Source organism: Schizosaccharomyces cryophilus (assembly GCF_000004155.1).
Source record: "Schizosaccharomyces cryophilus OY26 unplaced genomic scaffold supercont4.5, whole genome shotgun sequence".
NCBI lineage: Eukaryota > Fungi > Ascomycota > Schizosaccharomycetes > Schizosaccharomycetales > Schizosaccharomycetaceae > Schizosaccharomyces > Schizosaccharomyces cryophilus.
In genome coordinates, this window is record NW_013185628.1 from 337,254 (window position 1) to 358,492 (window position 21,239).

Genomic DNA, 21,239 nt, shown 5'->3' on the forward strand with positions numbered 1-21,239 from the left:
AAAGAAAATAAACGCTGGAAAGTAAACATTGATGCATGAAAGGTTTGCTTCAATTATTGGAGAAGACTCTCATAAAAGTACAGACTTGAACAAAAAAATAAAATTAACAATTAACGATACTAATGTACAAAATGCTTTTTCTATACACAAAAAACAGTAAACAGACAGAACCATGATAAAACCAAGGAAATCAAAAAAGTAAAAATTCCTGACCACTACGGATGATAGTTTTTCAGATAAATTTTTTAACAATGCAGAAAGGACGAAATTATAATATATAGATAATGCTGACAATCAAGTGGGATTCGAAAGCCCTCGATATACATTTTTGAGCAGCTGTTGAAGCTCTTGTAATTGTTCGTAAATGCCCCTTTCACCACATAATGCATTTGAGAACTCGTCTAATGAATAATAGTCTACATCATCAGAAGGAATCGTTTTATCGATATCTAGTAAACGCTTGAGGGATTCACATTCTATCAAAAATTCATCCAAATTCTCCATTTTCTAAAATTGCGTTAGTAAAAAGTACATTGGAAGTAGAATAAAGAGTAATTTGCGTACTTGAGAAGTATCAGATATTTCTCGATAGCTTAATCGCAACTCGTTTTTTTTATTTTGAAGAGCAAGTCTTTCCTGCCGAACGTCGGACAGTTCCTGTTGTAAAGCAAATTTTTCTTTAGCTGCTTTTCTAGAAGCTGCATAGAGAGCTTGGTTCACATTCAGCAAATCAATGAATTCTAAGAGCCGTATTGAGACATGCTCTCCAAAAGCATTTTTCACCTTTAAAAGATAGGGATCTTCCGGTTCAATTTCTGCAAGCAGTTCCTGAAATAATTGTTGAATTACGTCAAATTTGTTTAGTTTCTTCGTTCCATTTACATTTTTTGATAGCCTTGTCAACTCGATGCTCACTAGTTCGTCCGTTGCTTGTGGCGGTGACTGTTCTCCAGAAGCCGAAGATGCTTTTGTTGGTAATTTGTTGATAGAGGCGTCGTTAGTTGACGTCTCTTTTTCTATTTCTTTTGCATAAATATGATGAGCGGAAGATGATATTGGCGAGGGGATTCGTTCTTGAGGAGCCTCTGAACTAACGGAGGCCCTGACACTAGAGTCTGCTTGCTCTACTTCAAAATTATCTTCAAAAGTAGCAAATTCTTCTTGCTGTTGTCTAGATAAGGGAGATTTCTCGTTTTCCTGTTGGATGCTTGTTGTTTTTTCATTGGAATGGTAAGGTTGAATGAAGGGTTCAAATAATTTCCGCACAGCTTCTTGTTTGTTACGTTTCTTATCACTGCCCTTCTTTGTGGAAGGTTGTCGCTTGTCTGTAGCTGGATTATTTTTACCAGCGGATGCATTCGGAGTCTGATTCTTTCGAGGCCGTCCTCGTTTTTCTGTCTTTAACGAAGAAGTTGGTTCAGGCCGTTTCTGGGGTTTCTTATGAGATAAAAAAGCTTTGTCTACTTGTGCTTGTTGAGAATCAATTACTCCATTCACTTCCTGGGATTCGACAGTAGCTGCTCCATTCAATCCTCTATTATTTTTACCATCATTAGGAGTGGAAGAGAGACTACGATGTTCAGTATTTGAGGGAGAGGAATCAAACTCTGTTAAAAAATTTGGATCAATAGAAAACTCAACATCTTTAACTTTGTACCGCCTACAAATCATTAGTTTCTACTACAATTTTCAATTTTCATACTCAGCACCACGCATTCGCGCAGCTCTTCTCTGATTCACATCATGAACATCTTCTCCCATGATTTGAATAGTTAATTCAGCGAATTGGGGTACCCATTACCGTCGACAGGATAATGGTTGTTGACGACGTTTCTACCCAGCCTTCTCAACAAATGCTAACAGTTTTAACATTCCTAGTTAAGAGTATTCTCAACAAAAGAGTGCTTAATGGTTTATTTTTATTTTTATTTATCTTGATCCTTTTTTTTTTTTTTTTTTTGCAATGAAAGAAAAAGCGTAAGTATGAATCAAGTAATATCCAAAGTTCGTTTATATATGAGCAAGTAGGTCAGTAAGAAACGCGTCCTTTCGCGTAAATATCTCTATATTGTAAGCTTTCATTAATTCGTTAGATATCTAAAGGACAGAAAATGATGAGTTGATTCAAGCCCTGTAATTTAACCATCACTACTTCAAGTAACTGTATACAAATAGTCAATTTTTGAAGACAGTAATAATTGATCATCTCTTCTTACCACATCGGAGGTTGATTCCTTCGTATTCTGCGCTAAACTAGCATAGTTATAAATTTGCAGACTTCCTCCTTCGAGAGATTCCTACTCAGTATTATTCTGGAAATTCAAAATTTATTGACTTTACGGTCCATCAATTTGGTTTTCTTCTTAGCTGTGAAAAGGACAAACTTGGGTGAAGTCGTCCACTTATACCTAGTACGCTACATAGAAACAATATTGAATTTCTATGACTGGAATCCCCCTTATTGACCTTTTTGATTTAAATAATAATTCTGTATTGCTGTAATAATGGAGGATCCAGAGGTCCCGAAGAAAAATGGTATGTTCTGAATACTATGCGATATTGTATATACTAATACAACTGTAGACGAGAAATGCCCGCTTTGTCGAGCTGATCGTTACTTAAACCCCAATATGAAGTTGCTCATAAACCCAGAATGCTATCATAAAATGTGTGAATCTTGCGTCGATGTATGTTATGAGGGTTTTCGTGTTTGCTACACATTAATCAAGAGCGAACAGCTAATCATGGATTTCTAGAGAATCTTTACTACAGGACCAGCTGCTTGTCCAACTCCAGGATGCGGCAAAATTCTCCGAAAAGCTAAATTTCGTGAACAGACCTTCGAAGATGCACAAATTGAGCGGGAAATTGACGTACGCCGGAGAATTGCAAAAATGTATGGAAATAATTTATTAGAACTTACTAACGAGAAATCCAGATTTAATAAAGGTCAGCAAGATTTTGGTTCCTTACAAGAATACAATGACTACTTGGAAGAAGTTGAGAATTTAAGTATGCTGTAACAAAAATGTGCAATTTATCAACTTGTACTAATTCTATATCTAGCTTTTAACCTTATCTATCAATTTGACGTCGAAGAAACAGAAAAAAAGGTTCAGCAATACGAAAAACAAAACCGCGAGTCGATTGCACTCAACTCTGCACGAGCTGCAGCAGAATCTCGATTACTTGCTCAAAATGAAATCCTGTTAAAGAAACAGAAACAAGAAGCTAGAGATGCCATTATACGAGAACATGAGTTGGAGCGAGAACGGCGAGAACAAGTCGAACAGCAAATCATTCATGACTTGGCTACGTCCGGTAAAGATCCAAATAAGATTGTGAAACTTACAGAGACGCTTAAGAAGCATCGGGAAAAAAGGGATTCTCCAAAGCCAATTTCTTCGCAATCTTCTGCTGCATATCCCGATCTTCAAAACCTGGCACAACAAAGGCTCAAAGAAGAGCAGATGCCTTTCAGCCCGCTTGCAGGTGAACGAAATACAAGCAAATATTATGATTATTCTATAGAGAACTATAATGACCCGTATGTATTCTATTTCTTGAAAATCTTTATGCTAATCGTGATCAGCTTTCTGGATAAAATTGCCAAGGAACCCAATCGGTCAATTGGTTTTAGAGTTGAAGATTGCCATCTTCGATGCTTACATGAAGCGTTCAGTGGACTTGATTTCGATCTTGCAAAAATTAACCCTCCAGTCAAGGACGACTCGAAGGCGCCGGCAGCCATGATTAATACTTCATAACCATTTTTTTGCAATAAAAACATTATGACTTTTTTAACTACGTTTGATCAATCACAAAAACTTTTTCCCTAAAACCAAACCAAATTTCATTCATACCAAAACCATGCAAGTAGAAGTTTATCACAATAAAAATGTCTTAATAAGGCTTAAAACGCCGATTGACTTTAAGATGCTGAATTCGTTGCTTGTCCAATTCAAATTTGTGAGCCAAGTCCTGCAACTTTTTCTTCTTTTCGTCTCGTAGTTGGAAACGGTAAAAGTCTTTGTGGATTCCTGTCTCTTTCTTCTTTTGTAAAAGCTTTTCAGCATCTTCAGGATTTCCAACAGGTTGATGAGTACCGCGAACAACAGGGATAAAACCGTCTTCGTCGGGTTGGTTTCTCAACTTCCGAAGTCGATTCTTTTCAGTAATTTCTTGTTTTGTTAATCTCTTCATATACGATTCAACGCTTTCTCCCAAGACTCGAGCATTTGGAAATTGTCGATCATATTTTTCCAAATAACCTATCCAACGAAAAGTTAACATTTATAATACGAATCATAAGAAAACTTACGTTTTAATCCTGATGATTGTGTAGTATTCCAAGGAATAGTGGTTGATTTCTTTGATGCTGTCTTTAGAACCTGTTTTACCTCTGCTTTTTCCAATAACTTCACGCGTAAATTCGTTCCTGCTTTAAGTAATCCTTGAATTGAAGGGTATACAGAAACGAATCGTCCTCCTAATTTCGAGATGGCATTTCGTAAAACCTTTTCAGTGGTAGTGACCGGCACATTTACTAAATATACAGATTTTTCTTCAGGATCTTCGCTGTCAGCTCTTAAAAATATACTTTGAGTCTTTTCAGAATCACTGAGAGTAATTCTGAGCTTAACGAATCCCTTTTCTTTCAATTTGTCCATAATTGTTGTAAAGGAAGTTGAGAGCGAAGACTATGTTAGAAGCGGAATTTTAGCGATGTCCATTTATAAAGTTACCACTAGAAAGACTAAACTGGGAGAATTATATCAATCTTTTACAAATGTACGTGTTTTTACATAATATTCATGCCTTTTTGTTGACAAAGTCCTTCCTTTTCTTTGAACTGTCATCCTTTTTAAAGGAGACCTCACAAAAAATAAACGACTTGGTTCATGCATTAACGGTAAAGTAGTCAATACTTAAATAATAAAATTAAAAGTTTCAGAAAATTTAAACTGATTAATAGTAGAATGTACAGCGGTTTTGGTGAATTAGAGCGTCGGTGATTCCCTTCGTTTGCCTTCTTTCATAATTAATTTTCCAAACGTCTGTAGCTTGCTCAATTCAGCTTTAGGGCGCTTCCGACTGACTTTTATTTTTTTTAAAGAACTTCGCTCTTGAAGCACATCTTTTTTTACATCGTCTAAACTTGAATGTGACTCCGGAGACTTTGAAGCGTATTTATTGGAAGAAGAAGAAGTTGAAGGTTCCTTAGAACCGTTCGCGAAGTTAAATCCGTTTGAATCATCAAATATATTAATGTCATTCAAGAGAGAGGATTGTTTCTGAACTTCAGGTATTTCAAAATCCCCATTCGCGCTAGGGACCACAAACCGGTCTTGAGTGATATCAAACGGGGCTTTTATGGGAGTTGTAAAAGCCTCTCTAGGAAATACACTTTCAAAGCCATTCTTCTCCTTTTTTGTATCAGATGCCTTGCCTATATAAGGGCTCTTGGGATCATCATTGTTTGTAGCCAAGCTAGACTCCTTTTTCTGTTTTCCTGTGGAGTCATGAATTCGTCTGCTCTTTCCCTTGCTTTCTGAATCAAGTTTTGATTTCACACTCAATCGACTGGTTGTAGGAGAAAACGGTTCTTTTTTCTGTTCGTATTTTAAAACAGTTTTTTGCTTTAAGAGTTCCGAAGCTTCTTTTATGAGCTTTGATTTAGGCAATGATTGAAACACCCGCTCAAATTTTGAGTCCACAGTCTGCTTCAAGTAAGGATCTTTGTTAGAAATTAGCATCAACATAAAAATCGAGAAACCAGAGAGTTCAACTGATGATTGATAATGGATATAGAACTCCACCTCTAGATTCAAATCAAATTCAAATTCAAAGACGAATAGCGTGATTTGATAGCTATGAGTTTTCTCGATGCTTTAACTAAAGATCCAAATACCTCTGTATGAAAAAAGAACCAAGGAAGCTACGTTAATTGCTACTTTTCCGCAAACCTCCACGGTCTTTTGACGAAAGTAAAATGATATAAAAGATTGATGAAGCCAATTTAAAAGGAGGCCTGTGTTCGAAAAGTGGTATAGTAGAATATGAATAACTTTTTGCAGTTACTAAAATATCTTTATTTATCTTATAATAAGTCTTATGATGTCTACGGCCACACCTAGGCGAAAACACCAGTTCCCGTCCGATCACTGCAGTTAAGCGTCTGAGGGCCTCGTTAGTACTATGGTTGGAGACAACATGGGAATCCGGGGTGCTGTAGGCTTTTCTTTTGTTGCTCTTTACTTTTTTCATTTTGCTTTTCTTTTTTAATACGTCTACTACTGTTGCTTGCAACCGTTTTCTCGATAGAATTTTTGCAAGCTGTTCCTTTACAAGTGACAAAAGACTAATTACAAGTTCAATGAAAAGAAATGGAACGATCGTATTCAATTGCAATTAAGAATAAGAATAATAGGAATAATAATAATTAAGAACCTAGTATGATCCCAATGATCTCAGATTACGGTTCCTTTCAATGCGCGGATTGAATGCATGCCTTTCTATTGTCCACTTTTCTTCGTCATTTCCAATTCATATTGATACAAAGCAAAGGCATAGAAATAAGCCTTCATCGGAATAAACCGCTTGTAATGTTCCCTTTTTCATTTGGTGACTTTCAATCGGAAGAGTTAAGACTCATGGCAAAAGAAAGGTAAACAAATTAGCATTAACTTTGAGTGGTAGGATTGCTCTGCAGCTCTATTTCTTCGTTCGTAGTTGTCGGCGGAGGAGCTAGTGCATCATCCCTTTGTTGATATCTGGGCAGCGTAGGCGAACCGGTGTTTTCAGCTGGGCGCTCAAATTCCATTCCAAGACCAAAAACAGTAATGTTATAAAAGCCACAGCACACAAGATCAACGATAAAAACTCCAGCAGCTCCAACACATCCAATTAAGGCTCCAATTAAGACTGGAACACCTCCAATTACGACTGCAACACCTAATATAATCTGTGCAACAGTTCTTGTTATTTTGACAGCGAGTGAAGTAAAGTCTACTTTTTGTTAGCAAATGTAACGGCATCTTTCCTTTTTTTTATTAAAAATGCTTCACTTACAATAAAATAGACCAAACAAGCTTGCCCATATCACAAGCAAAGGGCCTAAAGGTGGAAGAAGGGCCCAACTTAATTTATCGTCCGAATACACTTGTTCCAGCCAAGAAAGAAGTTTGAAACTGTATGAAATTGCTAATGTACACATCAACGAAAAGAAGAATGTTGAAGGTAGACGCTGGCTTTCATCGATAATGACAAGATTATCAGAAAAGCGAAGGGAAAGTTGTTTAAACACTTCCTCATAGCTTTTCTTTATCAAGGCGATGGAATTTTGTGATCCATTCCTGGGCGTTTTCTGGCTATTGTTAGAATTGAAGGAAGTTGGATAGGACGATTTGTTGATGTTCTGTTGTGTATCCAAACAAAGACCCTTCTCTAAATCAACATTGTAAACATTCGACTGACTGTACGCAGGAGGGTCGCTTGAATCGAATTTTAGCTCCTTTTCCGACATCCTAAAAATAAATAAAGAGAAATTTCAATGTAATATTAGCAAAAGAGCGTTAAATAAAAGCTGTTGATCCGTATTCGATGCAAAAATTTCGCAAATGCAAAACTCAACAGAAGTAGCAGCCAAAACTAAAGTAGCTCTACCTGGTCATTCCAAAAGCTCAAAATAAACGTCAAAATCAGCCCAATTGGCAGTAATTGAAGAAATAAAAAGTTGGCTCCAGCAAGAAATTTCGCATCACTTACGCAACATTTTTGCTCAGGATAGTGATGGGTTCAGTTACGCTATCTCTTATAGCGATTATTGTTAATAAATCGTTGAAGATACGTTTGAGTCACAAATTATAAGTAACAAAGTTCGCTAATTTCGCGTTTGTTTACACCTCTGTAAACAAAGCAAGATCCCATTTCTCTATGAACTGTTGAAAAACTTTTTGCACTTGAAAGTGAGTAACAGCCTACAGCCAAAAAGTAGCCCTCATGGGTTCTTCAGGATTAAAAAAAACCTATAAATTACCTTTTTGAACTGAAGGAACTGTCTACGGCCATACATAGGCGAAAAACATCAGTTCCCGTCCGATCACTGCAGTTAAGTGAAAACGTCTGAGGGGCCTCGTTAGTACTATGGTTGGAGACAACATGGGAATCCGGGGCGCTGTAGGCTTCTCCTTTTTTCTTGCTGTTCTCAACAATGTTCACGTAAACACAACTCGGCGCTTCCTCAAACATAATTTCATGGATATTTGATTTACACTGAGACTGCAAGGAAGAAACTTGAAAAACACCAAAACAAAGTACAGAAATAGCTTTATTAAATAAACGAAGCAACGGACAATTTAAATTTTTTCATTTGGGGTAGATATTCTGTTGAAACTGATTGAACATTGGAACTTGTTGTTGACCAGTCTCCGGTAATTTTTGCTGAATATTTGAATATACATCTTGGGAATATAAATTTTGCGGAGCACGATTTGATTGAATGGTATCGGGGGTAGTCGTAGCCGTTGATACAGGAGGACCCATACCTGTAGAGTTTCCGACCATCATTGGATTCATAGTAGCAAATTGATTTGATGTGTAAGAGCTGTAAGGGCTTATTATATCTTGCTGCGCTCGTAAAGTATTACCGACTGCTGGGGAGGCACGTTGCCCACTAGGATTCATTCCATTATCGAAAGATTTGTTAGGGAAAGAAGCTTCCGAATTCTTAGCATTCAAATGACCAAACGGTGAACTTTGAGGTTTGGACTCAGCATTTTGTGCTGGATACGAGGGCGTATTAAATTGTGGCTTTTGAAACATTTGACGAAGCATCTCATAATGGGGTTCTAAATAAGGCATTCCTTCAGGGCAAGTTAAAGGAGGTAAAGGAGTTTGTGCTTGTCGCCCCGAGGCTAAAGATGCCAAGAACGCAAGGTTGTCTTTAATGCGCCGCATATACCTGTTAGTTTGTTAGCTAGTTAAACACTTTCGAACCTTTTATTACTTGTAAATAGTATCTAGTGCTTAAATCTTACCTTGTTAGCATAATAGCCATTTTACTCTGCACTTCTGTATCGCTAGCATACATTTTCTTGATTTGATGTAACTCAGCACATCTTCGCAACAGATGGCTATTAATTTCAAGCATTTTGTTTATTCGTTCATGATCCTGTAAATTTGTACCGACATTACTACCAGCCGTATTCATGACTTTTTTTTTTTTTGGTTGACTGCAAATGCAAACTTTCAAACACAATAATACGTCTATGTGAGAATGAATTATTTAAACAAACAAATGATAAAAAAAAACTTATAACTGAAACTGGTTCAACGAAACTCAAATGAATTCGCCAAAATGTAGTTCAATTTACCTGGAATGCTTTAGAGCCACCCAGTGCTAATATTGGTTTCAATTTCTTTCTCTGAAACGTAGTGGTTTTTAAAACAGCAACCAAAGTCATGCAGGAAAGTTTACAGTTCTGTAAGCCAAGCATAAGTATGCTTGCTGGTTACTAATAGAAATTGAAAACAAAGGTGAACAGCTTGTTAGTTTGAATTACAGATGCTTAACTGAAGAAAAGCGTGAAGAAGAATGCAAACACCCCGCAGGCTTATATATACAAAACATGTAATGAAACCGAATTTCGTTGTTTTCATAGAAATAAGAAAAGACTAGTTAAAGGAGAAAAATAAAAGATTCATTTTGTATTATATAAAGGATAGGAGAACTTAAGATAGGTTGAAGACTATGGATATAGCAGATCCTCTATACACACACTTAAGAGTAAACGGCCAAGTTTGAAAATGAATAGAATTATAGACATATTCGCGAAAAAGAAATAATAAATAGATAATTTTTAAAAGAATGTACATTTAACAATGAAGTGTTCCTGGCTATAGTTTCATTTTATCTTTTCATAAAAAAGCATATAAGCTTCCACCTTAGAGACCTCTTCCCATGTAACCTTCGAGACAATATTATCACTGATGTATAACCACCGACGTTCTTTACTTCCTGGTTCTGTCCCAGACTCTGGTTTTTCAGTTGTCGGAGACATAGACTTATCCGCTGGAACATGCTTGTGAGACAATACATAGGCAACGTAATGACCGTAATTTAAAGTCCCTGAATGTGCAACAATACCAAATAGTCTATATTTAATTCCTTTTGATGATCGTAACGTAGGCATGACAAACTCATTAATATCTAACTCTTGGTCAAACTGAACGAACCCAGTGATTTTTTTTGGATCGCAACTTCCATCAGCTGAAAAATTATGATGAAACCTTTTCAAATGAATCACAAACACAGGTGGTAATGGGGAATCAATCAAAAGTCGCTTATAAGCTTCTCGATAAGTGAAATTCATAGAACAATCACATGCACTTTCATCTTCAGTGTTTTCTTGCGATACACTACCATGGTTAGAGGGGGACTTACAATCACAACTACGGCCACAAGATTCACAAGCAAACATGTTGTCGCCGGTTAACTCTTCAATGCGAGTAAAGTTTCGTAAACAATCAACAACGGAATTTGGCTCGCTTACAGACGCACCGTTCGCAATCATCGACTCTGGGAAAATTAGGGACGATAGATTGCTGAATTGTTTTTGTGACCGACGAGAATTATTAGATAGATTACTCAACCTGCGTAAATTTTGAAAGTATGAACCACCATTTGATTTTTCATCCTCAGCAGGAACACCTTCACTAGCTGTTTCAGGCTTGTTTTCGTGGGAATCATCAGCTTTATTTTTTTCGTTCTCGGGATCAACATCGTCAATAATGATTTTAACATCTGGCGTTCCTGTTGACCTCTTTGGTGATCTTCCAAAGCGAGACCGCAGCGCGCGATGAAATCGATGACGCTTGCTTAAAGATTTTGAATTTGCATGAACAGACAAAGAGAAATCTTGGGTAGGTTCGTAGCTTTTGCTAACTTCTTTGCAATTCTTACATAAAATGATACTTACGAGGCGACCTGTAAATAAAGAATCAATCACCGTACGGGCAGGTTCATCATCTAAGATAATTGAATTATCACATTCATCAGAAGAGACTGCAGATTTGTCCATATTTGACAAATAATGAATATTCGTCTCGCTGGGTTCATCATATGAGGAATGTAATGGCAAAGGAATGGTAAAGGCTTCTCTATTATCCGATTTTGAATCCTTATGAAACGTATCAGTGACTAAATTCTGACTTGGGAGTTTTTCAGCAATGTTATCAATGTTAGGCTCAGAATTTTCTAAAGAGCGGCTCTCCTTACTCGCATAAGGAGTGGAAGAAATGATAGGGGAATGTATATGCGAAGAGGCAGAATCAGTACCTTCATCTGAAACAGCCCCTTTTATAGGAGTAATCAAAGATCTGGCAGAAACATGGTTGCTACTTGATTGATGACCATTCGAAAAGGGATTCCGTTTTGAATGACCATTCTCAGGAGAAATGTTTGAATCTGACTGGAGCAGCTGCGACCCATTATTATTATCGGCTTTGGTAACTTCCTTTTCCTCAGTGATTAAATCATTGAGTAAGTACCTTAAAAGTTCATGTGCATCCTGTTGAATCCCTTCAGAAAACTGAGGATGACGATATCGAAATTCGCCGAACAGAATTCCTGGACGGAAAACGGGTACGGACCCGTCTGCTTTGTAGAAGGATTCCATAAACCTTACGAAAGCGGAAAGCAAAGAGGATTCTAAATGATTTCCGAAATTAAACTTTGGATTTCTATCAGGATGGAAAGGATGCCGGCTAATGCAGTCATGAAGGTATTCGGATGCAGACAAAACTTGTAAAACAGAATTAAAGTAGCATGTTGCACCCATGTTTTTTAGCCCTGGTTGAATGATGTGCAGCTTCGGAGAAGGAGAGGATTTTGGGGAGAAATGCTTTGAAAACGTGGATGACTTTTCCTGAGATTTCATGTTGAATGAAGCATCTTGTTGCTCAGAAGTGTAAGGTGAAACAAGATTGATCCGGATGAACTGAGAAACGTCTCGAATTACCATATTCTTTTTTTCAGACGGAAGGACTTCCAAGTTGCATGCATAACAAAAACATTTCAGTGTAATGATGTTCACAAAAATTGAATGCTTGTTGTTTTTCTTGTAGTGAGTTAGCGAATGATTAACATCGTGGTGGGCACAAAAAAGATAGCCGCAGTTGGCGCAGAGATTTAATTCAAAATCTTCATTCGTCCTTGAGCCAACTGCACAAAGGAGACACATGTGTTTGCTAGGGTCACGGAGAGTCCGGGCATTGTTTTTGATATACGATAGTTTCACACCTTTTTTCAAATGCAAGCATGATTTGACCTGTGAAGTCGTCTCCTCTTTGATGGACAGCTGGGAGGCCTCTTCCTGGATTTGCATCGATAAGGCCTCGTGTGTGTTCATTGTAATCAACAGAAACTTGTTGACTGCGCAAGTTAGACAAAGTGTAAAAAATCGAATATAAGTTTAGAGAATCAAAGCAGTAGCAACCCCCAGAGCCTTTCTATACGTCGTAGAAAAAAAAAGTACAGGTATATATCTTTTGTAGAACCTAATGATCGGCCAAAAGTTTCTAAGAAAAGAAAAGTAGAAGTAGAGAACAAAACGAAATGACTGAAACGAAAACACAAACACTATAACCGATATTCGCCAAACTCGGTCGAATTTCCGAAAACCAGCGGATCTAAAAGAAAGAAGATATAAAGAAACTATACACCAGCAAGCAAGCAAGCAACCAAAAGTATGAACAAAAAAATCAGAGCTCTACGAGATATTCCTACAATTCAGTTTATAAAATAGAGCAAAAGTATGGTATGGTACAGTATGGTGAACGATTTTAACCTGACAGCAAAATAAGCGACTTCAGTATAAATCGTCTTTCAAGAAAGTAAAACAAGTTAGCCATTCAAAGCTCTTTCGCCAAATTTGAATAACATGCGCGAATCGCGAATCGAATAAGGAACGACAAGTTAAAATCGTTGCTAGCAAGGACGCTTTTGGACGAAATTAACACTACAAAAAAACAAAACTTCAAAATCGGCCACAGGAAGCTCCAATTTCCTCAACAATTCACTGAAACTACTCAAAGTTAGTAAACAATGAGTGTTTGCAGTAGTCAAACAGATTCTGCTATTATAAACCTTATTTAGAGGTAGAGGTCGTGTTTAAAGACGCGTAAGGCACCTTGCAATTGTAGATTAAGGTTTTTGAATACAGTAAGGGTAGGGCGTGTGTTTTGCTAGATTTGAATAAAGGCGAAGCTGCGTAGAACAAGCATCGGTATCAAGAAATTGGAAGTAAAAGGCAAAAGCATTGACATCCAGCTATTGAGATTAATTATTTATTGAATGGATTTTAGTAATGACAATATGAAAAGGTATGGAGACGATGAAGAGGCACCTCAAGTGAAACGTACAAGAAATGAAGATTACCAAGAATATCCAGCGTATGTGAACGGCAGGAAGGCATCTTTTGGAGGAAATCAAGGCTCTGGAGTTGGTAAATTACATTATGGACCTTCTCGACCTGGAAACGTGCCTTCGTCCTCAGGCGCTGCTGGAAACACAGCAGCCACCGGCGATCGCCAAGAAGCAGATCAACTGCAGGATGCTTTGATATCGTGTGGTATTCAATTAAAAGAAGAAGAATTAAATCTTTCTACTTCCTTCTATGATCCAGCTTCTCTAAATACATTTGCGCTTTCTACTGAAGATCGATCGAAAAAGTGCGACTTTTTGAATTCGTATACCTTGATGCAAACAGTCAGCAGCATTGTGAGCTTACACCGTTTAAAGAGTATGGATACTGATATCCACGCGCTCATCTCTATGGCAGTGCGTGACTACATGGCCAATTTGTTGCAAAGAATGATTGTCGAAAGCAATCATCGTACTGCACGCCTTGATACGAGAAATTATACGCAACTTGATAATGTTCGCCAAACCTTAGCGAATTCCGCTTACAAGGAATACGAGAGCGAAGAACGAAGACGCGCTGTCTTGAACGTTCGCCGAGCTGAGCACGAAGCAAGACTCGCCGAATTAAACACAAATGCAAACAGTGAAGAGGGATCTTCCAGTCGTCGTAAAAAAGAACAAAGCTCATCGGCTGCTGCAAAAAATATTTCAGAAGATGCTCAGAACAGGATGACAAATGCCACTGCAAGTATTATGGCGGGAAGTGCTTTACCTTCCGGTGGTAAGAAATACTCTTGGATGGCCACAGACATTACCCCGGCTACCCCTGCCATAGGAGGTGGTTTTGGAATTCGTAAAAAAGAAACCAACACTCAAAAAATGATGGCTCGTGATGGAACATTACCTATTCAAACCGAAGAGAAGGGTGTCATTACCGCTCGCGATGCCTTAGCGATCTTGGAAATGGATCGTGAAGGTGCTGGACGTATCTTTGGTAGAGGAGCTCGAGCGATGATGCGAGCATACATTCGTCTAAAGGACTAGGGACTTTCAATCGTGCATTGATTTTTTTTCTTACGGGAGTGTTGTCATGATCGTTTTTGATTATTCTTATGAAGTATGGGGTTCTGTATTTGCAATGGCTTTTTTGATAGGTAGATGATTTCTTTTAATTGTTACACGCTAGTTTTCGTATATATATGTATATATACTTATTTTTTAATTATACAATGATATTTTGTTTTTAATTCACTTTCCTTGAATGGTCGGTGCATTGGTAGTTAGAATCCATGACATTTTATTTTCTAGAAGATGCATTAAGAATTTCTTGTTGTTTTTTGCTGTTTAATCTATTTAAATAATGAAATGCACTTTCCTCAACCCAAGGCTGTTGATAGTATTTTGAGTCCCTTCTTTCAGCATAATTTGCTTCAGATCCATCCAAAATAACCTCTAGATCCCTACTCTGAGATTCAGTCCATCGATGAATGAAGAGCACAGGATCATCTGAAAATTGTCGCATAAAATCATGTTTTGATTTGGAATAATGGATAGCTTCAATAAAGCTTGAAATTTTCTCGTCAAGGACTTTAATTTCGTTTTGATTCATCACGTTGGTCAAAAATGTACGAATTTGGGATTGTTTAGGATCGTCTGCATTAATAAAAACATCGAAAATAGCAAACGGCTTAGCGGAAACTTCATTGACGCTAGAACCTCGTTAATCATCTTTCATCTGGCCTAAACAACATACTTCAATTCAAATGACAACTTTATAGGATCCATCGGTTCCAAGAACCGGTTCATCAACTCGGGTATTCTAGGAAAGTAGAGTCTATCTGTTTCAAAAAGCTACAAGTAGGTTAATTAATATAATAAAACTTTGTAAAACCTACGTCTCTTAACCTGTTGTCACAGTTAATTAAACGCTTCTCTTCCAAGTCCTGAAGTCGATGGAACTATATTCAAGTTAGAATGTGTCGGCTAGAAAGAGAAAAGAAAAAAATTTTTAAACCTTTAACTTACTTTGATGTACTGCCATAGAGCAGCCACAATAGCCGGACGTGTTCCCTCTTTTATACCTAAAAGATTGGCGAATGAGCTGGATAATTTGTACCGTTCAGGCTGTTCATCTGGATATAAAAGTATGCTTATTTTCACATCCTGATCTCCATTTCTTTTTATTTTGAGCTCATTCGCCAAGTTGGAGCCATTTGAGAGCTTATTCCACTCTACATAATTACTTTCTGGATATAATTCTTCAGAGCGATGTACTTGAAAAGCAATCTTTTTAAAAAAACTTGTAAAAGGTACTTCGTCCAATCGCTTCTTGTCTTCATCGTTTCCCTTTGTCTGTTAGTCCATTTTTAATCAAACATGAATATTTGAACATACAGGAATCAATCTTCCTTCCACATGAATTGTCCAAGAAGGAACAGAAAGAGAACTTAAATCATTAGGTTGAGAATCATTGTTTTCTTGAAATGTTTGAAAGGCTTGATTTTCTAGGGTCTTACGAATGAAAATCCGTATTGCTCTGGTCTTTTTTGATTGACGACTAAGAGAATCCTGCAAGTCGAAGCGCTTCCGTACAATTAATGAATCTAAACGTTTCTCAATTTCCTGTAACTCAACATATTGACTTGCTTCTGGAATGGTCTCCAAAAGTTTTTCAGGAATTTCACGTTCTATGAGCCGGATCTCTTTTTTTAGTTCACCTGCTTCTTTGGCATCTCGTTCATTTATTTTCCCGTTAAGATTAGCATTTCCCGACATGAATTATAAAATGAAATAAAAAGTACGACCGAATTCGCTGGTTCGTTCAAAATTTTAGAAACTTGGAAAACTGTATCGTTGGATGATGGTATTTAGGTAGGAAGAACTGGTGGTGTTGAGTAGGTGGATCCATTTTCCTTTCCAAAGTGTTGAGAATTGGCAATGATAATTATTTTTATTTAATTCTTCGGAATTTCTACTTTTTTTTGATACCCATTTCTGTCTAATTATGATGGTTAAGTATGATCATGGCTGACATCCAAAAAGCTGGTGTCTTTCAGTGTCTTGGGACGATTATCCCAAATGCCAATGCTTTCTTTAAAGAAATTTACAAACTTTATCATAAATGTTTCTACTGGAATCGCCTTTCTTCCCTTTTAATCTCAATTTAATAAAGTAACATTGCTACTTGTAAGTTTCTTCCATGAAATAAGCAGCAGAAGCATGAGCAAACAGCTACCAACAACATGTCGTCAAACGCAAGCATTGAACTAGCAGGAGCTGAGTTAAAAAGCAAGAATTATGCAAAAGCAGAGGTCATTTATAAAGAGATTCTGCAAAAAGATGTAAAGAAAGATGAGTCTCTAATTAACGAGCAAGAACAAGCGATGGTCGGCTTGAGTGATCTCTATGTTGCTGAAAAGTATGTTATAAAAAAGCAGTGTTGTAAAGAAAGATGCTAACAATTTAGTCGTCATGAAGATTTAGCTAAATTCGTGCAAGAAGTTAGACCCTTGATGTCGAATTTTTCGAAAGCCAAAGCAGCAAAAATCAGTAAGGCTCGAAAATTGCTTTCCAGAATTGTTCTAACAAAAAACTAGTTCGTACATTGATTGATAAATTTTCCGGTACGAAAAACTCACTTCCCTTACAAATTGAAGTCACGAAAAGCTGTAGAGAATGGGCTATCGAAGGAAAGCGAACTTTTCTTCGTCAAGCCTTAGACACAAAACTTATTTCTTTATATTATGAAAACAGCTCTTACACCGATGCTATCGACTTGGCCAATACCCTTCTTTTTGAACTCAAGAGGATGGACGATAAAATGCTCCTCACCGAAGTTCATTTACTAGAATCTAGAGTTTATCATGCCATTCGAAACATCCCTAAAGCCCGTGCTTCCCTTACCGCTGCCAGAACAGCGGCTAATGCCATATACTGCCCTGCTGTCCTTCAAGCCAGCTTAGATATGCAAAGTGGTATCTTGCATGCTGAAGAAGCAGACTTCAAGACCGCATATTCTTATTTTTATGAAGCTTACGAAGGATATAACACATTGGATGACTTGAAAAAGGCTCTTTCTTCTTTCAAATATATGTTACTCTCTCAGATCATGTTAAATTCTATATCTGAAGTAAAATCTCTTTTAACAGGAAAGCACGCTGTAAAATACTCTGGAAAAGACATAGACGCTATGCGTGCTGTTGCTCAAGCTCATGAAAATCGTTCTCTTGCCGAATTTGAAAAGGCTCTACAGGACTACAAGTTAGAGTTGGCCTCCGATCCCATAATCCGCTCTCACCTTAGTACTTTGTATGATAACCTTTTAGAACAAAATCTACTTCGTGTCGTCGAACCATACAGCCGCATCGAAGTTTCACACATTGCCAAACTGATTGGGCTTTCTACTGTACAAGTTGAAGGTAAACTTAGTCAAATGATTTTAGACAAAGTGTTTTACGGAATCCTTGACCAAGGCAGTGGTGTTTTAATTGTTTTCGATGAGCCCCAACAAGATAAAACTTATGAGGCTGCTTTGGAGGTCATCAAGAATATGGGAACAGTTGTAGATCTCTTGATTGAAAACAAAGCTACTGCTTTACTATAAAATGTATTTTTCATTTCTAATGAACCCAAATAAATAATTTTTTATTCAAAATTTTTTCGTGTAGGCTTTTTTAGTGATTTATGACAAAAAAAAATATGCGCACGTATTGATAAAGTGTATAAGTTTCAAGAAGTAACCCTTCAGACCTCCTTTTCTTTTTAATCTGCAGCAGCAGAATTGGTATCTACGTCTTCTTCAATGACCAAACCCATTGAGGGATTGTCTTCTTCACGCCCTTCATCATATTGAACAGCTCGCCAACCATTTTCGGCTTTAAAATCACGCACCAAATCAAGAGTAGGAAAATAGTGTTCATTCATTTTGATGGTTAAAACAACTGGTACTTTGTCAAATGTTACTGTGCTCACTCTCACATAAGAATTATCGCGAACTTTGCGAACTTCACGAACAAAACTTTCAAGATCTGGAGTAGGGATACCATTGATGGCAGTGATGAATTGAGCGATACCCAAGTCATATTGATCCGCAGGTGAGCCTCTGCTGCGATTTGTGACAAATACATTAGATGGTAGACCCTCACTTTGAAGGCGAACAGCTCTATGTGGAGCTTGAATTGTTGCACCCCAACATATAATTACCCGGTTTGTTTCACAGTTATCGGTAGGGAAAGTAGGTACCTTAATTTTCATTTCCTTTCCTCCACGAAGAATGTCCATCTCAATTTCTTCAGTGTCTTCAGCTTCGATATCCTGGACACGGGTCACGGGTTTTCCGTTAGCAGTTAAAATTACATCTCCGTCGGTTAGAATACGAGGGGTGTTCGCTTCGACGTGAGTAATCATAAAGAGTTGATGACGTTTTTCGTTTGCAGTTTCGATTTGCTGAATACGTTCCGCAGATAATCCCATACTTCTTGCATGAGCTAATTGAATAGCACGGAATTCTACATTCAGTATTCTAATATGTGGATTAACGTCAGTCTGTAATCGTCTTAAAGTTGACAAGACGACAGGCGATGCTAGACCAAGATGATATTTCACATCGGTACCGCGGCTTGTCTGCTCGCCGTAATGGGTAAGCCAAAGGGCAACAACTTGGCCCTCGTCATCTGTTAGAACACCGGACCCACATTGAGATCCCAAACCAGATTCAATGGTTATCGACTCAAAGTTGACAGCTCTGAATCGTGGCATCGGATTAGGAGGAATAACCATAGTAATGACATCAGTTACTGAAGTTTTCGTAGCGACGACTCTAGACTTAGAATTAAACCCGAAAAAATTTACGTTATCTCCTTGTGAAACATAATGGTTGCGCAACTTAGCGGCTTTAATAGGAGTTTCACCCAACAGTTTAGGATCATATTTAATAAAAGTTAAATTTTGAGTTGGGTGGAGATGTAAAACCTCAGCTGGAATTTGTATAGAATCAGCAACCGTGATGGTCAAATCTCCCAGCGCATACGGCACGGTGCATCGGCTTGTCACAGCTATACCATTGTTTTTATCCAGGACTAGAGCAGTTCCTTGTTTTCTGCTTTTTCGATAACCATCAAGATGAATGGGCATATAGTAAGTGATTTTTACGAAGCAATTATTGATATCAGCAGTAGGACCAAAGTTCTCGACATTAAGTTTTGGAATAGAAGTGGTGCATGGAATATTAGGCTTTGCAGGTAACGGATCACCAAGGGTTTGAAAATCCCAAAAACCGGTCTCGTCATTTCTACTAGCTAAGCGAAAAGCTTTAGCCCAATGACGGTCAACTTCAATGATATCCGTAACCAGTGAGTGTTTATCATGGATAAAACGATAGCCCACAGCAACACGAGAACGGTCAGGAATGGTCTTCATGACATTGATGAAGGTATCTAAATCGGGCACTGGTTTGTACGCGACGCTCTCAAGCAAATAGCAGTATTCTGGACCTTCCAGACGGAAAGAACCAGCAGGCTCACTAATAAAAACGCCTTTCACTGGCAAGGCATATTGGCGAGCTAGTTGGTAGGAAAGATTGTGGAATTTTGCACCACAGACTTCTACATACCTGTCAGGAGCAATATCATGAGTACTTTGTACTCGGCAGGTAACGTCGACTGTGCTGTTTCCTCGTTGAACGGTAAGAACAATGTCTTGGCCTATGGATTCATCTAAAATGCTTTCCAATTCTATGAGATCAATCAAGTATTTTGAATTCAAATGAAGAAGAATATCACCTTCCTGCAACTTGTTGTGAGAAGGTCCTTCCGGAAGTACCGTTTCCACGACTAACATGCTAGTGGCACCGGGGAAAAGGCCTCTAACTTGTTCTTCAATTGCCGTATCTAATCCTAAGCGAGAGCATTCATCAAAAGGCTTGATTAAAAACTGAGTTTGAATAGTACCTCTAGTAATAGGTTTTTTATTTTGCAGGCATCGTAAAGCACGCAATGGCCTATCCAATGGTAAAAAGTAGTCAGTCGCTGCAACCATGTGGCCACCCGCTTGTAAAGCAACGACATTACCGCTTCTTTCGACGACAGGACTACCACTAGAACCACCACTTGCATTCGCAGCAGCCTGAATATAGTTGGTGTTAAAATCACAGTACGTTAGTTCACCATAGTCGGGCACATTACGATCAACACGGGAAATCCAACCAGCGAGAATACTTAATTTTTCAGCAGCATCATTACCGATAACTCGAATTTCTGTTCCCACTTTTGCCAAATCAGGACGTAATTCCAATTGTTCGACATTCATGTAACGAATTTTTTTGGGGTCAAATCGCAAAAATCCAAAATCATGAACTGGATCACGATAAACGGGGTATACCTCGACTTCTTCATGGTTATCCAAAATTGCATGTCCGATAAAGGGACCGGCACACACTACATGTCGGTTGGTTAACATATAACCATTTTTGGCATCCACGATGAATGCACTAGCTTCTCCAGTGCCAGATTCATCTGTATCAAAGGAAGCAACCTGACTGAAACGAATAGAAACGACGCTACGAACTACACGAGCAATTGATTCTTTCCACTTTCCACTTTCTGCAAGATGTGAAGATGGAGCTGTCTCCACGAGTTGATTCTCTAGTTCTGCAGGTTCATAAGAACCGTTCATTCTTGGTACTTTTTCATCATTTTCTTGCGTAATGGAATTTCCTCTTGCTCTTTTTTTTATAGCCATACTAAAAAAAAAGGTAAGAGAGAACTGTTGAAACTTTTCCTCGACGCGAGAAACGAACCATTTTGCGTATCGCTACGTT

At 37.9% G+C, this 21,239-nt stretch overlaps 11 protein-coding genes and 2 non-coding genes across 13 annotated transcripts; 5 read left to right on the forward strand and 8 right to left on the reverse strand.

The window, feature by feature from the left end:
- Positions 1–80: 80 nt before the first annotated feature.
- Positions 81–2,983, reverse strand: SPOG_00745 (kinetochore protein Mis17). Its single transcript, XM_013168922.1, has 3 exons — positions 1,703–2,983; positions 565–1,660; positions 81–507 (listed from the first exon to the last, which is right to left on the reverse strand). The coding sequence occupies exons 1-3, from the start codon at positions 1,759–1,761 to the stop codon at positions 295–297; spliced, it is 1,368 nt and encodes a 455-aa protein (XP_013024376.1). The 5' UTR covers positions 1,762–2,983; the 3' UTR covers positions 81–294.
- On the forward strand, positions 2,118–3,839 carry SPOG_00744 (transcription factor TFIIH complex subunit Pmh1). Its single transcript, XM_013168921.1, has 6 exons — positions 2,118–2,535; positions 2,584–2,687; positions 2,757–2,896; positions 2,939–3,012; positions 3,067–3,547; positions 3,593–3,839. Exons 1-6 carry the CDS (start codon positions 2,505–2,507, stop codon positions 3,765–3,767), a joined length of 1,005 nt encoding a protein of 334 aa, XP_013024375.1. The 5' UTR covers positions 2,118–2,504; the 3' UTR covers positions 3,768–3,839.
- SPOG_00743 (rRNA processing protein Rrp7) lies at positions 3,016–4,732 on the reverse strand. The gene is made up of 2 exons (XM_013168920.1): positions 4,322–4,732; positions 3,016–4,271 (listed from the first exon to the last, which is right to left on the reverse strand). The coding sequence occupies exons 1-2, from the start codon at positions 4,668–4,670 to the stop codon at positions 3,904–3,906; spliced, it is 717 nt and encodes a 238-aa protein (XP_013024374.1). The 5' UTR covers positions 4,671–4,732; the 3' UTR covers positions 3,016–3,903.
- An 11-nt stretch (positions 4,733–4,743) lies between these two features.
- Positions 4,744–6,054, reverse strand: SPOG_00742 (uncharacterized protein). Its single transcript, XM_013168919.1, has one exon. The coding sequence runs from the start codon at positions 5,760–5,762 to the stop codon at positions 5,001–5,003; it is 762 nt and encodes a 253-aa protein (XP_013024373.1). The 5' UTR covers positions 5,763–6,054; the 3' UTR covers positions 4,744–5,000.
- A 69-nt stretch (positions 6,055–6,123) lies between these two features.
- SPOG_16304 lies at positions 6,124–6,238 on the forward strand. Its single transcript, XR_001203104.1, has one exon. It is a non-coding gene; the product is annotated as a 5S ribosomal RNA (ribosomal RNA).
- Positions 6,239–6,682: 444 nt separating this feature from the next.
- Positions 6,683–7,525, reverse strand: SPOG_05760 (uncharacterized protein; the record flags this gene model as incomplete). Its single annotated transcript, XM_013169157.1, has 2 exons — positions 6,683–7,008; positions 7,072–7,525. 2 exons carry the CDS (start codon positions 7,523–7,525, stop codon positions 6,683–6,685), a joined length of 780 nt encoding a protein of 259 aa, XP_013024611.1.
- A 537-nt stretch (positions 7,526–8,062) lies between these two features.
- Positions 8,063–8,185, forward strand: SPOG_16305. The gene has a single exon (XR_001203105.1). It is a non-coding gene; the product is annotated as a 5S ribosomal RNA (ribosomal RNA).
- Positions 8,169–9,589, reverse strand: SPOG_00741 (SWI/SNF complex subunit Snf30). The gene is made up of 2 exons (XM_013168918.1): positions 9,039–9,589; positions 8,169–8,962 (listed from the first exon to the last, which is right to left on the reverse strand). Exons 1-2 carry the CDS (start codon positions 9,209–9,211, stop codon positions 8,368–8,370), a joined length of 768 nt encoding a protein of 255 aa, XP_013024372.1. The 5' UTR covers positions 9,212–9,589; the 3' UTR covers positions 8,169–8,367.
- A 316-nt stretch (positions 9,590–9,905) lies between these two features.
- On the reverse strand, positions 9,906–12,410 carry SPOG_00740 (ubiquitin carboxy terminal hydrolase Ubp7; the record flags this gene model as incomplete). Its single annotated transcript, XM_013168917.1, has 2 exons — positions 9,906–10,958; positions 10,980–12,410. 2 exons carry the CDS (start codon positions 12,408–12,410, stop codon positions 9,906–9,908), a joined length of 2,484 nt encoding a protein of 827 aa, XP_013024371.1.
- An 867-nt stretch (positions 12,411–13,277) lies between these two features.
- SPOG_00739 (transcription factor TFIID complex subunit Taf4) lies at positions 13,278–14,646 on the forward strand. The gene has a single exon (XM_013168916.1). It carries the CDS (start codon positions 13,355–13,357, stop codon positions 14,465–14,467), a length of 1,113 nt encoding a protein of 370 aa, XP_013024370.1. The 5' UTR covers positions 13,278–13,354; the 3' UTR covers positions 14,468–14,646.
- Positions 14,647–14,686: 40 nt separating this feature from the next.
- Positions 14,687–16,534, reverse strand: SPOG_00738 (SWI/SNF and RSC complex subunit Ssr3). The gene is made up of 5 exons (XM_013168915.1): positions 15,818–16,534; positions 15,449–15,769; positions 15,319–15,381; positions 15,177–15,274; positions 14,687–15,132 (listed from the first exon to the last, which is right to left on the reverse strand). Exons 1-5 carry the CDS (start codon positions 16,196–16,198, stop codon positions 14,721–14,723), a joined length of 1,275 nt encoding a protein of 424 aa, XP_013024369.1. The 5' UTR covers positions 16,199–16,534; the 3' UTR covers positions 14,687–14,720.
- A 68-nt stretch (positions 16,535–16,602) lies between these two features.
- On the forward strand, positions 16,603–18,077 carry SPOG_00737 (19S proteasome regulatory subunit Rpn6). The gene is made up of 3 exons (XM_013168914.1): positions 16,603–16,841; positions 16,890–16,972; positions 17,020–18,077. Exons 1-3 carry the CDS (start codon positions 16,666–16,668, stop codon positions 18,024–18,026), a joined length of 1,266 nt encoding a protein of 421 aa, XP_013024368.1. The 5' UTR covers positions 16,603–16,665; the 3' UTR covers positions 18,027–18,077.
- Positions 17,975–21,193, reverse strand: SPOG_00736 (serine protease). Its single transcript, XM_013168913.1, has one exon. The coding sequence runs from the start codon at positions 21,158–21,160 to the stop codon at positions 18,185–18,187; it is 2,976 nt and encodes a 991-aa protein (XP_013024367.1). The 5' UTR covers positions 21,161–21,193; the 3' UTR covers positions 17,975–18,184.
- Between the last annotated feature and the right edge of the window lie 46 nt (positions 21,194–21,239).